Source organism: Rhamphochromis longiceps, linkage group LG1 (assembly GCF_057381845.1).
Source record: "Rhamphochromis longiceps isolate RC_006_pf linkage group LG1, R_longiceps_female_GT1.1, whole genome shotgun sequence".
Taxonomy (NCBI): domain Eukaryota; kingdom Metazoa; phylum Chordata; class Actinopteri; order Cichliformes; family Cichlidae; genus Rhamphochromis; species Rhamphochromis longiceps.
The window spans coordinates 28,585,958-28,603,294 of record NC_140557.1 but is presented as its reverse complement, the minus strand read 5'-3'; the positions used below and the strand labels follow the sequence as shown (position 1 = coordinate 28,603,294).

At 40.2% G+C, this 17,337-nt stretch overlaps 1 protein-coding gene across 1 annotated transcript in view; it reads right to left on the bottom strand.

Moving 5' to 3' along the window:
• homer2 (homer scaffold protein 2) overlaps positions 1-17,337 on the bottom strand; it is a 37,826-nt gene that overhangs the window by 2,855 nt on the left and 17,634 nt on the right. Inside the window, exons 3-8 of the mRNA XM_085404763.1 lie at positions 8,634-8,765; positions 7,970-8,062; positions 7,110-7,252; positions 3,155-3,311; positions 2,548-2,658; positions 754-834 (exon numbers count right to left, since the gene is read on the bottom strand). Of these exons, the coding sequence (XP_085260889.1) occupies positions 754-834; positions 2,548-2,658; positions 3,155-3,311; positions 7,110-7,252; positions 7,970-8,062; positions 8,634-8,765 (717 nt within the window). The remainder of the gene's footprint in view (positions 1-753; positions 835-2,547; positions 2,659-3,154; positions 3,312-7,109; positions 7,253-7,969; positions 8,063-8,633; positions 8,766-17,337) is intronic.

The following is a 17,337-nucleotide window of genomic DNA, read 5'->3' as shown; positions in this document are numbered from 1 at the left end:
GACAGCTTGGACGATAAAAATCCCGATCTGAGTCAGTCAGCACAGGGCGACATGAGCGTCAGTATCAATGCAGCTCATGTCAGACTTGGCACTAACAGGACACACGGTGATCCAAAGAGCCTGGCTCTTCTAGTTCTACAGAAAGTCTGATATTATTCAGCGAGGAGTCAGCTTTGAAGAACAGGTGCCCTTTGTTACAAAGAAGACGTGAGGCTTCTCACAGGCACAACCCACACACCTACAGAAATGTTATAAGAGCTGATCATTAAAGCTTTGAGCAGAGCTCTCAAACTACTTCAGCTGTTTTTATAGCAAAAACAGATCAAATCTGCACCAGCAGGAAACTAATAAGCTGTGACAGAGACATATCTCTGTTCCACTGAAGAGGGAGAAAAAAAAAGAAAAAAAAGAACCCTTTTCAAAGAGGCAATAATCCTCTCTGCGTTGTACTGGGGACGGACCTTTATTATTAGATACAGTAACGACGACAATGTGCGTTAGTGAGACACGTGATAGGAATGTTGTGTCACCAGCCCTCAGGCAGAATGATGAATAGCAACTCTTATTGTCTACCTTCATCTGAAAGCGCTGCTTACGCCTCAGAGCCCGAGTGTTAGCTCGCTGTGATAGCCATTGTGTCCTCACGTGTGTGTTAGGTCTAGACAACTCTCAGCCTGGTCTCTGTACTCTGCAGTAAATCACACCTGAGGGGGGGTAAAAACTAGGGCTTGTGCCGGGTGCTTTTGAACGTACCTGCAGTTTCGAAGTGATGCTCTCACACTCCGACATGAGCTGAGGGATTATCTCTGCCTGCTTCCTCAAGTTCTCCAGCTCCTGGGAATAATGTTAATAATAAAAAAATGTAAAATCCAGCGATTCCGATGTCAGTCAGGGTCTTAGGAACAATCTAAGTTATTTAGCTGAAGGACCTTTGAAATTTAAAATAAATCATTCTTAATTGCTTTTTTGTATAAAAGTATGTAGATAGACTGACAAGAACAGCACCCAGATAAAACGGGACATTTAAGCCAGTAATTAACTGCTTGCCAAGAAAAGAAGAAAAAAAAAGTGTGATGCCCAGCATAAACCCTGGAACATAATTACAGTCATGATTTTATGTCAGTGTTAATTAAGGTGCACCATCCTTTGTAAATAAGCCAACCAGGAAAAATGAAAAAAGGTCAAAGTGGTACAAAGAAGGCAAAAAGGACATCAAGATCAAGAGATAGCCTTGTGATCATGCCTCCGTCTCCTTCTCAGGTAAACATCTCAGTTACTGCTCTGAAAACCTCCTCCCTGCTTTAAGCAAAACACTATGCGGCTTCATGGCATCTGTTACCGCTTCGAGCACATTTTCGCCAAGTAATAATTGCTTGAGTCTTTGTAGTTACCTGCAGCGGCTTTGTTCTGTTAGTTCACTGCTGGCCAGCACAGGGGTCACAGCAGTCAACTCTTAATAATTCATAGGCACACTTTTAAGTTTGAGGCGATGAGGATGTGGATTTCTAGACAGGGAGGGGGTGAGTCACTGTGCAGGTGAGCCTCTGTGGGCCGCCTGCGGCAGCAATGTTGTGCACACAAGGAGACTTTCTCTGCAGACCCCATGGTCGGTGTTCACAGCGTTATGGAGGATACACAAGAAAGGCAAAGCCGAGCTCCCAAAGGATGCCATTCTTTGCTCATCATCTTTCAAATTCAGCTTCAGCTCTTTGAACTACTTCCCTTCTTCTTGTTGTGTAAAATATATACCGCCTTCGAAGGAATGATTTATACGTTCTATTAATACTCTGGCCGCCATGTGGTAAATTAGAATATCCCAGACACTCTTTACCTCAGGCGATCTGAATGGGACACAGTAAAGCTGTTATTGCCACTGAATTGAAAGAGAGGGCATTGCACTATATGAGACAGATGCACAGATGACCCCAAACCAGAAGTATATAAAAATGCATACATATCCTACTTATGGTTTTCACACGTTACTGATTGCGTCTCCCTTTCTTGGCATCGACAGGGAGACGCAGTCGCTGATGAAAAGGGCAGCAAGACTCTTAGATTGGCAGAAGTCAGTTCTAATTTGTCTGCGGTCAGAAAACGGCATCTAACCAGCAATAAGCAAAGGTTAAAATGCCGCGTGGTCGCACAGAGTTCATCCTCATTAGAAAGAACAGCGCCATTAGGCCGTGCTGAGCTGACAGTCGGCTAGTTTGGATTATGGATGATTAATGTAGGAGACACAAGGTGGTTTCTTTCAGGTTTGACTAGAGTGGATTAATTTTTAATTTTTTTAACAGTACAAAAAACCCCAAAACAGTTTGATCAATCAAATTGAGACAACGGGGCAATATAAAGAGCTGTCTGGGATTAAAATTGGAAAAAAAATAAAAAAAATAAAAAATAAATCCACACAAAACCCAAAGCAGAATCTAACATTTCCTATTGAGGCCTAATCACTTCCTCGGGGAAATAAAAAGGCACTAGAACTAGTTTGTAAAACAAACTCTCCATTGCAGCTCTGCAGACCGACCATTGTGATGCACGTCTCACCTGCTCCTTGTCCTGTAGCTCAGCCTCCAGCTCCTTTACCCTCACAGTCAGCTGGGCATTTTTCTGTCTCTCTTGATTGGCTTCATTGCACTGGGCTTCTAGTTCAGCAATCTAAAATACAGGGGGGGGGGGAGGGGGGGGGGGGAGTTAAAAGAAAAATTAGGCATTTTTCTTAAGCTAATCAGATGATTTTTTTAACATATTCCTCCTTGTTAAGCGGAAGCCTGGATTTGTTGTAGAGTATAATGGCAATTTCAAAACTGATACCAACAATTAAAAAAAGGAAGGGTTAGAGAATAACACTGGTACCACACCAGCCCAGCTGCAGAAACAGCCCACGTTGATTATGAAACTAAAATGATTCTATTTTTAGCAGACTGAGACTGCAGGCAACACAGAAGCTAATGAAATGTACAGTACCTACAGTGTTTTGCTCTGTACAGATTTTGACCAAACCCGTGGCAGAGAACTCTGTGTGTGCAGTTTGTGATAGAGTTTTCTTCTTTTAAAGCAGCGGAAACTGTTTATCAAACCTGTCACTTTTTCCTCAATCAATGGGCTAGTCTACATTGTTCAACTTCCCCGTAGGAGTGCATGAGTGTATTACCTTGTTCCTGAGCGTGTCACTCTCCTCCTTGCAGGCACTAAGCTGTTTCTTCCAGCTCTCTACATTAGCTGAAGACTCCTGCAGTGCATCCACCAGCCTGGCATTATTTTCTCTTAAAGTCTGAAGCTCTGTTTCCCACTTCTTGGCGTTGGTGTTGCTGTCAGACAGGAGCGACAGAAAGAGATCCAGCAGGAGAGTTATTAATGGAAGTAAAATTTTATTTCAACCACTCCGTTTTGAAAAGCTTGTGAGTGCCAACACGGAACATATTTCTACAAACTCCTTCCAGACACATCTACTTAATTAGTATTGCTGCACATTACGCTGTTGAGAGATGTTTAGACCACAATAAAAAAAAGAAACAAAAATTTAAGCTAGAAGTAGATAAAATTCCCCCAAAATCCAACAAACTGGCACCAGCATGTGATTTGTTATCTTTCATATCACAGTGAGTGTATTCCTATCTTATCGATAAGGATGGGGAGATATGTGATGTATATTTAGTATGCATCACTGTCCCCACTTCCTTATGCATGGCTGGGTTGAAGTGTTTTGCTCTATCATCAAATGTGGACAGACTGGCATCGCAGCATTCTGCAGTCCTCTGCTGTTTCACTGCTGTGACACTCTCCAACAAAAACAAAATCCAACAGTTCTGTGAATGCATGGGAAAATGCACACAGAGAGACAATTTTACATCCAGAAGCTAGAGATATTTAGATGCCCTTATATGAAGTGAAGCGCTTCCTTCAGCAACTGTTTCATATCAGTGTTGTATTAAATTCTCAATTATGACTTTTTGATTTTGTAGGTTTGTTTATTAGGATAATTCCTGAAAAGAGCTCTGCAATCAAAATTTGGACTTTATTAGTTTACCAAAGGAATTTTAATAAGTGAACTGGTCAAGATAACCTCAGATTCTTTAGATATACAAAGGGAGCACTGTAGAGTGACATTTATGCAGTGTGGTTGTTGTTCTCAGCTGGTGCTTTGAGAAAAAAAAAAAACATTAAAAAGAAACAAAACAAGTCAGAAAATAATAATCCATGCATTTACTTTAGTTTTTTATAATTATTTTATAGTTTCATCTTAACGATTTAGCACAAGTACAAACATTTGTTACAAAGCAAACATACAGTGGGGCAAAAAAGTATTTAGTCAGCCACCGATTGTGCAAGTTCCCCCACCTAAAATGATGACAGAGGTCAGTAATTTGCACCAGAGGTACACTTCAACTGTGAGAGACAGAATGTGAAAAAAAAATCCATGAATCCACATGGTAGGATTTGTAAAGAATTTATTCGTAAATCAGGGTGGAAAATAAGTATTTGGTCAATAACAAAAATACAACTCAATACTTTGTAACATAACCTTTGTTGGCAATAACAGAGGTCAAACGTTTACTATAGGTCTTTACCAGGTTTGCACACACAGTAGCTGGTATTTTGGCCCATTCCTCCATGCAGATCTTCTCGAGAGCAGTGATGTTTTGGGGCCGAGCAACACGGACTTTCAACTCCCGCCACAGATTTTCTATGGGGTTGAGGTCTGGAGACTGGCTAGGCCACTCCAGGACTTTCAAATGCTTCTTACGGAGCCACTCCTTTGTTGCCCGGGCGGTGTGTTTTGGATCATTGTCATGTTGGAAGACCCAGCCTCGTTTCATCTTCAAAGTTCTCACTGATGGAAGGAGGTTTTGGCTCAAAATCTCACGATACATGGCCCCATTCATTCTGTCCTTAACACGGATCAGTCGTCCTGTCCCCTTGGCAGAAAAACAGCCCCATAGCATGATGTTTCCACCCCCATGCTTCACAGTAGGTATGGTGTTCTTGTGATGCAACTCAGTATTCTTCTTCCTCCAAACACGACGAGTTGAGTTTATACCAAAAAGTTCTACTTTGGTTTCATCTGACCACATGACATTCTCCCAATCCTCTGCTGTATCATCCATGTGCTCTCTGGCAAACTTCAGACGGGCCTGGACATGCACTGGCTTCAGCAGCGGAACACGTCTGGCACTGCGGGATTTGATTCCCTGCCGTTGTAGTGTGTTACTGATGGTGACCTTTGTTACTTTGGTCCCAGCTCTCTGCAGGTCATTCACCAGGTCCCCCCGTGTGGTTCTGGGATCTTTGCTCACCGTTCTCATGATCATTTTGACCCCACGGGATGAGATCTTGCGTGGAGCCCCAGATCGAGGGAGATTATCAGTGGTCTTGTATGTCTTCCATTTTCTGATGATTGCTCCCACAGTTGATTTTTTCACACCAAGCTGCTTGCCTATTGTAGATTCACTCTTCCCAGTCTGGTGCAGGTCTACAATACTTTTCCTGGTGTCCTTCGAAAGCTCTTTGGTCTTGGCCATGGCGGAGTTTGGAGTCTGACTGTTTGAGGCTGTGGACAGGTGTCTTTTATACAGATGATGAGTTCAAACAGGTGCCATTCATACAGGTAACGAGTGGGGGACAGAAAAGCTTCTTACAGAAGACGTTACAGGTCTGTGAGAGCCAGAGATTTTCCTTGTTTGAGGTGACCAAATACTTATTTTCCACCCTGATTTACGAATAAATTCTTTACAAATCCTACCATGTGAATTCATGGATTTTTTTTTCACATTCTGTCTCTCACAGTTGAAGTGTACCTCTGGTGCAAATTACTGACCTCTGTCATCATTTTAAGTGGGGGAACTTGCACAATCGGTGGCTGACTAAATACTTTTTTGCCCCACTGTATATGCCAAGAACGGCACCGCTATAGTTCAGCTGGTTAGGCAGGTTAAGCAGGAAAGGCTGCAGTGGCCTTTGTGTAATTAGTACCAACTTGCAGTGACTTTTTCAACTTTGTCAGTTTCTTTCTAGGGAAATTAATGAGAACTACAAGATCTGTAAAAATGAATTGTTATCCACACCACTCATGCAAATGTTAATGTAGTTCTTACTTTTTTTAGGGGTCTATTGCTGCCAGTAAAAATTTGCAATCCCCTCCAGTCCACCCGCACATCTGGATCAAATAAATCCAATATGATATGGGATTTCATTTTATTATTATTTTTTCCCCCAATTTCCTCACTGTGGTTTTAATTGACTCTGATGGCCAGGGGCCCAGGGTCATTTTAATCTCATCTGGAATCACATCTGGCATTTCATGCAATTACCAATTTGTACACTCTACATCTGGATTATAAAGCCCAAATAACCAAACGGTGGACTGGAGGAGCATCACTCTTTGGATTATATGCTTTCTGAGCCCTTTTGGAGTCATTACTGCTTTAAGTAACAGCAATAAAATAAAGAGAGAGAACATACGAGCACAGTTTAATATGCATGAGTGTGATCAAGAGCTGATATGATCTGGATTGGGTTTACACACTTGCATGCTTGTAATATAGTAGTTTATATGTATAATATAATAAATATTGAGCAAGCTGTTCGATTGGACGAGTGTCATGCCATAATTATGCAGTACCTGTCTCACTGAAGTGTGTCCAATCTGCTTATTTTACATTCAAACAGCCAGATTTCAAACACCTGTGTGGTTTCTGTTTGATGCCACAGGAAAAGTTTATACAGCACTTGCATCAGCAGCAGCAGCTGCAGGCCAAGCAGTGTGTGAATTTTTATTACTTTTTATTTATTTGGTTGTGATGAAACAGTTGCAGAGAAGTAAAATCAGTTATAAAGTATGTGTTTTAGTTGGTTTGCATCATCACACAGTACGAAAGTTCTTGTTTGAACCAGCTGTTTCCAATTCGATTTTTCTATTTTTATTCTTTTTTTAAAAACTGAAAAAAGAAAATTGTTGGAAAATGTGTTTTCATTTGGTGAATACAAATTTAAATATAAGCACTTTGATGCAGCCCGGGATGTGAATCTTGAGACTGATATTTAGTAGATTTGAAACAGGATTTAATCACATATGATTTCACATTAAGTTGATGAAATAAAAATCTTACCTCTGCTCTACTGCACTCTTGAGACGTTCATTCTCACTCTGTAGGAGAGCAGCCTCCGGACCGACGTGAGAGATTTTCTCATCATCTGTCCCATTAATGCTGGATGCCTGGTTGGTTGAGGGTGTATCACGACCAGATTCCGACTGAGAAATTGAGGGAAACTTTTGTTTCAAAGCAGGTTTTAAGGAGGCCTGTGGTTAACATGCAGCCACCTAAAAGGGTCTCATGGGTTAAAAGACAGAACTCTATCTCAGAAATCCTGCTCTCTGAAAAAGGGCCCTAGGCTTCTTTTGGCAAAACACCCTGAAGACGTCAGCTATGACAGCCAAGGGTTGAGGGTAAATGCTTGCCAGTATCTATCGTGTCATATGGGCCAGAAGCTTTGTGTGCTTCAGGGCTGATCCTTAGCACCTGGAGCCAGAGCGAGTAGAAAGCAGGCATGTTAGTTGTGGGTGACTGTGGCATGAACCACTAACTATCATTATCATTTATGTAGATCTGAGCAAATTTACTGTCACTGTTTATAGCTTCCTTATCCTCTAAGTTACTATTGTGCCTGCAAGGTAGTAAGGACGATCTTTGACCTCTTATTCATGACGGCTCACACTACTCCACGATTCCGTTGTAATATTTAAACACGAGATCCATTAATATTTGAACATATTTACATACATAATTATGCCAGAAGCCATTTCTAAACACAGAAAGTGTATCATTTGGTGTTTGTGAAATCATTTCTCATTTTCTCTGTGGCCCTGTAAGCTTTCTGGAAGCCAACACACTGACTGTAGATGAAACAGGTGGAAAGCCAAGGAGATGAAATGAATCAGACTTTCATACGGCACAGAGATATTATTTACCTGGGAGTGATTACTCAATGTCTCCACCTTCTCTTGAGATTTGTCCCTTGCTAGCTTAGCCTGTTCTTTTACCTCCTGGAACTTCTCAGCAAACTGAAAGTACAAGAAGATATGTCAGGAAGCTGTGGTTATTAGTGGCAAGGCGAGGTTCATTTTTAAACATTATCTAAGGATGGTGAGGATCCGCGATACCCTTAAATATATATCTGATCGTTCCAGTTCTCTACCAATTTTAACTGATAACAAAGCTGCACTTTTCCACACTTTGATTTTACCACAGATTCTACTACTATTACTACTACTATTAATAATAATAATAATAATAATAATAATAATAATGATAATAATACATCAACAACTACAATAACATTAATAATAAAGAAAAGCTAACCATTTAAAAAAAACCCAAAAAAACCAAAACACAGATTCAGTTTAAGCCCTTCAACCTCCAAAGCATGATCCCCTCTTGAAAACAGTTAAGAGCCCCTGATCATAATGTCAGAGAGGCTGACCGTTAGAATAAGGGCTCAGCAGGTTAACTATACAACATTTTAAATTGATTCTGTGATTCTGGATTTTACTTTGAACCAGCAAAGAGAATCAACGAAAGGGGAAATGAGCCATCCATCAGCTTTATGAAGGATCTGCTACAAAAACCTCTCACCTTTGTGAGCTGCTGCTCTGAAGCGAAGCCCAATCCAAACACTGTGTTGGCCCTGCTGTCGGCCCACTGGCCAAACTTCTGTGATGTCTTGGTGAACGTCATGTTGGGTGTGATTGTGCTGTTGATGATGACCTGTTGGGAAATAACACATAGATTTTTCTAAGCCTAGTCATGTGTAATCCTCCCAGCATAGTTCTCAGGTCTTTCTGACACTCCTCATAAAAATAACTGATGTTGGATTTCAGCAGTACAGAGGTTGGAAAATTATGCGTCTCATTCAGCCAAGACATATTACAGAAGCTGTTCCAGCAGCTGCATTCACATAATAAATAGGCCCACCAATTTAATAAAGGACAATCCTCTATTGTAGCTCCATTCACACCAGACTACACCTGTAATATGCTGATGGCTGTATGCCAGTGCCCACACACGGCATATTGGATCATTTTAAAAGAAATAATAAATCATATAAAAAGCAGATTTATAAGCATGTCTCTGAAATATATAGCAGTTATGTGTTCACAGCTTAAAGAGTACTAATCTTTGATTATTGTTAAACCAGAGGGCATACAAGGTTTCCACATTTATAATTTAGGATGCTGAATAGCAAACACTTTGTCAACCCAGAGTTTTAAAGTTTCGACATTGTCGCGTGAATCAAACGTACCATTTTTAATACACTCCAATAACCTGTGTGGGACATTCATGTGTTCCCTTAATGTTTAAAGGGTCACAACAGAAGATGGATTTGCACCTTTGATTCGGCAAAGATTTCACACAGGATGACCTTCCTGATGCAACACTACCATTTATCCAGGATTAATTATCCTAAAGCTTATTAACATCAGGTTTGGTTAAGGATTTATCATACACCAGCAATCAGGTTGAGCTATTTGCAAAAGTCTTTATTGCATATTCAGCTCCACGCAAAAGACCTCCACTACTTTGTGATACTGATTTAAATAAAATAGTTGCAGACCGCTGCCTCTCTCAACTCACTCGTTTCATTCCCCAGTTACAAATAAAGTTTTGTTCACTAAATAATTTACATGCAAATGTAAAAAGCACACACAAATGGAAAAACACTGACTGCTGACCCGCTAACCTCTAAGCAGTTGAAGTACAGTCTCTATATTTGCCATGGTATTAGGGTTGCCAACCGTCCCTTAAAATACGGAATCGTCCCGTATTTAGAAACAAAAGTACACGTCCCGTATTGAGCTAATAAGGGACGCACTTTGTCCCGTAATACAGTGAGAATCAAAAGTAGTCTATAAATGTTTATGGAATTAACGCTTTGTTTGAAAACATAATTCCCAGCCCCTCTCCTGCTTTGTGACCAATGAGCTGACAGCACACTTATGACAATTCGAGTATGACAATTCAGATTACCGCTCATCTCATTGGTCGAGGAAAGGTCGCTTACGGAGAAAATACCGGAAGACAACAGATGACCACAACAACAAGCATGGCCAACAGGGGAACAAACGCCGTCACTGCGGTGCAAGTCTCGGACGACAGTACACCTAAAGCTGGGCAGACACTGTGCGATTTTTTCAGTCGCGTTATTCAGCTCCTGCTCAAACTGCACGATTGACTCGCAGGGGTTAGAAGTTGGTAGGTCACGATGCTCTGATGCGACCTGAGTGCTCACACTGTGCGTCCATAAAATTAAGGTTATAACAGAAAATCTGTCGCTCGCTCTCTCTGTCTCTCACTCACAGACACACCACCACCATCAACTTTGCTAAATTGCTAATGAAAAACATGATCAGGCAGCTGTGATTTAGCAGCGATGTAGATCCAACTATTTTCACGGTTGTTGTGGTCGTGATAATTTTGTGAGGCCACATCGAAAAGGCTCGGATGAGCTTTTCAAAGTTCTACAAGTTGTGCCTCCATCGCTTGTGTCCAGATCACACGCTGCACAGCCGTGCTGCTCCGTCTTTTTCACGGCGTTTACGTGTTTGCGCGCGAGCAGTGTGAGCGGCTCACGAGCGATTGATGATCGGGAGCTGGTCGTGAGGTGTTAATCACTTCTCGTTACCCCACGTATACTACACGACGCACGATGAAGGCCAAAATCGGTCCGATCACTCAAAAATCGGCTCAAAATGGGCCTAAAACCGCACAGTGTGAGCCCAGCGTTAGAGCAGCAATGTTTGTTCCCCCTCAGAGAAAGGGAAGAATGGGAAAAGGAAAACACCTGGCTGGAAAAAGTTAATATGGGCATGTGCAGTGAATATCAGCGCTATGTGGCCAGAAGTGTGATAATATAATTTATTTTGTGTAATAAACGACTGCAAGGATAGATGATTACAACAAATAGATGACTAATACATAAAAGTAATACATAGATGAATAATGATGATGAGTTAAGATGCGTAATCATGGGAACAAGCGGGTTTTCAAACGGGAGCAGCTGATTAGCATTAGAAAAGCTGAAATAATACCTCAGCTGAAGCCAATTGTACTAAATGCACTAAATGTGCACTGTTACAAGAATATTTTTCTTTCTATTGTTTTCTATTATTTTAAGTTAAGCAGGACAGAGTTCTTTTAAAGAAAGATTTACTTATATTCTCAAAAGTTAAGCATGACAGGCTTCTGTTTAAGAAAGAGACCTGTTTTACTGTGTTAATGTTGTCATTTTGAGCTAAAAATAAATGGCTAAATGATCATTTGTTTCACATGTGTTCATATCACAAAGAATACACATCTACTTAAATCAAATTCAAGTCAAAGGGTTAAAAAAAATAATTTCACACACAAAAAAAGAGCTAGAAAATTCACCACACTGGGAAGGGTGAAGACAACTGGGTCGCCCGGCCCTGGCCACGAGGTGTCCCTTATTTATTTTTCAGGGAGTTGGCAACCCTACATGGTATCCATTCACCTGTTGTAGCCATGCCGCAACTCAGATGCCAGAAAACATCTGCTGCAGTCTAAAATTGTAACGGGTGCATGTGTCAGTGAAGAAAGCAACACGTGTCTAAACACCATGTCAGCCTGACTTCACCGATTTGTATATCGCATCACAGTTCATATTAGGGCTGGGCCATATTATACCGTTCACGGTAATACCGTCATAATGTTAGGCAACGATAGGAAAATGAAATATCGCGATAGAATGGGAGTAAAACGCGCATGCGCAGTGCCTTTGTTTTCATACGCACATGGCCGATTGTTGAGTGAAACAGATGAACCAGAATTGGTTTGTAAAAATGGTGCAACTTCAGTGATGTGGAACTGGTTTGGTGTTTGTCCGTCAGATACACGACAAAGCACATTTTTTTGCAGAACATGCAAGCGGCCGTTGTTATTGTCATATTTGTCGGACTAAGATGCTCTTAAATCTGGGAGTAATCTGGGTCCTAAACTCCGTATGCTTCAGGTCAAACAACACTGCAGCATCACTTAGAGTTAAAAACTGTCTAAATTCTTTCATCTTTAATAAAACGATCAGCATTGCTGCTTTACCAGGTGTAACTATAAAGTTTAACTTCCAGGCATCCATGAAAACAAAAGTTATTACATTTAACGGAGTTAGAAGTTAGCAGGAAGCTAGCGGAAGTTAGCTCGCTAGTTTCGCTAGTTACCTAAGCATGATATAGCACGTTCTGACGGAGAGATTTCTGAAAAAAATCAAACGTGCAGCTCTGCTATCACTTCCAACATAAATGAAGACAGGAAACTAAACAGCAGTGACGTTTGTAGGGTTACTGAAGTTGGGCTAGCTGGTATATAATGATGTGCTACGTGATCGCTAGCGACACAGCTATGTTAGCATAACATAAACAGTGAAGCTGGAGGACGAACACTAACACTTTTCCACTTATAAAAGTTAACGTGAAGGTTCTTCATGGTTAGAAACAAATGCAATCGCATGGCAGGATGCTGTAAACGGACCAAACTTCAGTCAGGAGAACAACTGAGATAATCCATCCACAATACGAGGTTAGTCATTAATATACTGCAACAACATGGGAATAGAGCAGCTGCCAGAGAATTCAACATTAATGAATCAATGGTACAGAAGTGGAGGAAGCAAGAAGAATGAGTTTAATAAAGTTTGATTTATCTGACTGCTTTGTTTCGCTTAATGTGCCTTATAATCCCGTGCACCTTATGGTCCGAAAAATGCGTACTGCACACTGCAGTTTAATGTTGCAAAGCACCTCTTTTTAACTTCAGTGGATATTATACATGGTTATGCTCAGGATATGTCAGCCCATTTCTACTGGAAATGCCTTTTGGTTAAACTTTCAGCAAGGAATTTGCATTTGCACTGTTACATTTTTATAAAGCTTTAATGTACATAAAAACCAGCTTCTTGTTTAAGTGAAAATAAATGGAAGGTTGTCTTTTTGCGCTAGTAATGTTGTGGAGTTGTATTTTGTCTCGCATCAATTATATCGTCGGTTATATCGTTATCGCAAATTTTCAAATATATATCGTGATAAATATTTTTGGCCATATCGCCCTGCTCTAGTTCATATAGACAACTCTGATCCTCTGTGATGCTAGATGTGCATGTAAACACAAGCAGCTTTGATTTATTGCTGCATGCACACAAACCCAGTCTCACTACAGAGATATAACAGAACTTAAAACCAGCACACGCAAATTATCCCAACGATTAAGAAACAATAGAAGACAGTCTAATGGCAGAGCAGCCCTTGTTTCATAGCAACATGGCTCTGAATACAGGATCTGAGGATTTAAACTGCTGACAGACTCGTGTCCCATTCTACGCCCCCACTGTCTCCCTCTCCATCTTTTTAGTGGCTGAGGTGTTAAAACTCTTCATACCACATCATTACTGGACACAGCGAGCCAAAAAGCAGAGGAGCCTGAGCGAGTGGAATAAGGATCATTAGTACGCAATTAATGTTTGTCCTCTATTTAGATCAATGCTAATGGCGCCTAGGGAGAAAGATCACAACAGGTGAACAAAAAAAAAGAAAAAAGAAAAAAAGACGACCATCAGGCAACACAGCTAAAGATTACAACTGCAATCTTTGATGCAGGCATCATTCCCACATCAAGGGTTTATAAGGAGACTGGCAATTTACCAAGGCACTGCTAATCTGATCTTAAAAATCATCACTCTTTCAGAGGCTTCTTCAAAACAAAGGTGACCCAATTTCCCCTGAAGTGGAACCTGGGTAAAGCCTGAACAACACTCCTACGTCTCATCTCTAGCAGTGAAGTGAATATTTAACAGGGCTCATAACTCTGGCTCAAAGAGAAGTGTTAAGATAAGATGAAACTTTAATGATCATTGTGGAAAAAGTGGAGTGCTGCTGCGGAATAAAGCGAAAAAAGGAAGGAGTTAGGTAAACACGCAGTAAATGTCTGCAACCAGCGGCGTATAAAATGTGAATTTCCTTTGGAATAATAATCCTCTCTTTTTTATCTCGTGTGTGATGAATGCTTTCAGATAATTCTCAAAATAATTAGGAGAAATTCTGTTTGTTTTGTTTTTTTAAGAGGTAGAAAATTTTTTTTCACTAAATTTAATTTTATTAAACAAAAACATAATGCAAGATAACTCTTGCTATAAGATTTGAAACACAGCATGATGACGTTTATACCACTGAAGCTACACACTACAGGTACAAAGACCTGAACGCAGTCAGTGCTTCTCAAACATTTTACTCCCCGCTAAGTTTTCTTAAAAAATTCATTACCATAAAATTATTTCATAATTAAACGTACAATCGGCATGTGGACTCTTAAATTGCGAGTAATCGGCAGTTCTCTGGGTGAAAATGTAGACTGCTTTGAGGTGAAGACAATATCAATAACCACTTGTTCTAATCAAGGTAAGCAAAAAAACATCTGTGAAAGTACAACAAATCGACCCTTGAAGCAGATGGGCTACAGACTACACCGGATACCACTACTGTCAGCCAAGAACAGGAAACTGAGGCTATAATTTGCTTGGCCTCAGCAAAGTTGGACAATAGATCGATAAATGTCACCTAACCTGATGAGTCTTGACTTCCGCTTCAACGTTCAGATGGTAGGGTGAGAATTTGGTGTAAACATGAAAGCCATCCAGCCTTGGTTCAGGTTGCTGGTGGTTGTGTAATTGTGTGGTGACATATCAACAGATCTTAAACCCACAGAACTTTTGGGATGTCCTGGAACAGGAGATTATCATCACCTGCAGCCTAGGAATCTGCAGCAATTGCATGATGAGGCATTTCTGAAGGCAAGAGGGATTTATTTCTCCCAGTTTTTTTTTTGTTGTTTTTTTTTTAAAAACCAAAACAACAAAGCAATGTCAAACTATTCCATTATTTTCTGCCATCTTGAATACATCTCATTGCTGTTTTATACTATATATTAATAAAGAAAAACACTGAGACTAATTAAACTACATACCTGTAACTTTATACCTACTGAACTAAAAGTATCTGCAGAGAAAGGCTCAGTCATTGCATTTACAGTATCATCTGTAATGTAACATGGGATACAAAGTTACCCCCACGAGACCTGTGACTGTATGTTTGGCACGCATATGTAAACGACCCAGTGAGCAAGCCAATGAGAGAGTGGGAGGGTGTGACGGAGGAAAGGGAGGGGGTGCAGAGTGACGCTGGCAGCTGTGTGGATGGTGAGCCGGGCTGTGGATCAAGTGGCACAGGAGGCACAGAGTGAAGCTCGGCAAGCTAATGGCCTGAGGGTCAGCTGGAAACTCAGAGACAGCCAGGAGGTTATAAGGGAAAGCTTCCTCGGCCGATTAGGTGTCTGCAGAGTGCACAGAATCTGCAGAGTCAGTGATTAGGAAAGGAGATGTAGAACATGAGAGATCAGTTATCAAGCACCAAATACCAGATGACTTTTTCATGGTTGGAAAGGAAAAAAAAAAAAAAAAAAAAAAAACACCAGCTGAAGTTATCTACTGATAATTAGGACGAACAGGAAGGAATCTTTTTTTCTTAAAAGGACATACAAAAAAATAAAAATCTGAATTATGGTGACAAATGCGCAGTGAGGATAGTCATTATGATGCTGTGGTATATCTGAAACACAGCCAATGATAGGTGAGACAAAGTCTGCCATGTCCTGTCATTAAACCAGAAAGCAAAGTGGAAAAATTGCGATTGCTCATCAGGTAGAGGTGTGATGCAGATGAAAAAATGTTCAGTATTTCTGTATGTCTGCCAACTGCTTTAATGTCCTGATGCATTTCATCTCACCATATATTAAGAACTGCAAAAAAACAAAACACTGTTCCTCGGTGGTGATGACGCAAGTTTGGTTACCTAACACCACTTTTAACTCAACTTAGCAGAATGTATTTTTTTTTTACAGTTTTTGTGTGAATTATATTTGTTTTGTACATCTGCTGATGTTTATGACGCAGAAAGTTGAATTAATAAGTCTGCTAGTTCAACATCCCGAATGTAGCTTTTGATCTCTGAGAAAGCCAAGACCTTCACAAGGTCTTTGCAGACCTATAAATCCAGGTGTTGCCTGAATAGAGGGTGTATTTGTACCTTGAGTCACAATAAATACAACACTTCTGTGTATTTATGCTTCAAGTCTTGACAGTTGTCTGATGAAGTGCAGCTTTTTAACTGGCAAAAGTTCAAATGCGTGCTTTTAGATTTATTTATTTTTTTATGTTTCCTGTCCTCGTTTGTTTCCCCTGTTGAAAGAGTCACTGATCTGCAGCTTTGTTTACAATACAGAATTTGCTGATGCTGGGACTTCACACTATAAAAGGTTGGTGCAACTGTGTCATAATCCTTATGGATAATTGTGCTGGGACTGATAACAGCCCAGTGCATTCTCTCTGATGACAGCTGGGCATACAGCACAATATCCAATCGACTAGCTTGACGTACCAGACACTGAAAGGTGGAGTGTGCATATCCCCTAGATCCCCAGGTTTATCGGGGAGGGTGTTAGTTTTTTGTTTTCTTGTTCTTGGATGGAAACAAACATTTATGGCTCACAACTTCAAAAAAAAAAAGGAAAATTAAAAAAATAAAAATAAAAATAAAAACTTAGTGTACTCTTTATGAGCAGATTGATGATAACAGGAAAACTTGACTTTTTGATAGTTTGATACAAACTATGCTGTTTAGGCAAGACCAAAACAACTTTAAAAAGAATGAATAAACCTGATCATCTTGTTTATGTTCCAGCACAATTAACCCTTATTTTTCCACTTTCACAAACAACATGTCACTGGTAGCACTGTAGAATACTTAGCACTTAATAAAATAATTATTTCAGAACCTTCAGGTTTTGGAAATTTTTTTACTCCTTTCTTCCTTGGTATGGGCAAAGCAGCTGAATGCCAACATTTCCCAGCACATTAATGAGCTCTGGCTAGGTAGCAGAATATATATTTGTTTGACAGTTTTGTATTTAACAGTCAAAAGTGACGATTGACAGGAACAGCGAAGAGAAAGGAGGGTATGCCATGCAATGAAGATTGCCCTGGCTTAACAGACATTGTAATAAGCAGACAAAGTGAATGAATACAATGAAATTACTAAATTACACAAGCATTTGATGAATAAAAAGCTCATTTGAATTCTTATTACTGGCGGAGACATGTCTTTTAGCCTACAAGCCAAACTCATAAGCTCATGAGCTTTAACGTTAGTGCTAGAAACTGGCTGTGCCAAAAAAAAAAAAGAAGATACTTAATGAAGTGTCAGAAAGATAAATCTAAAAA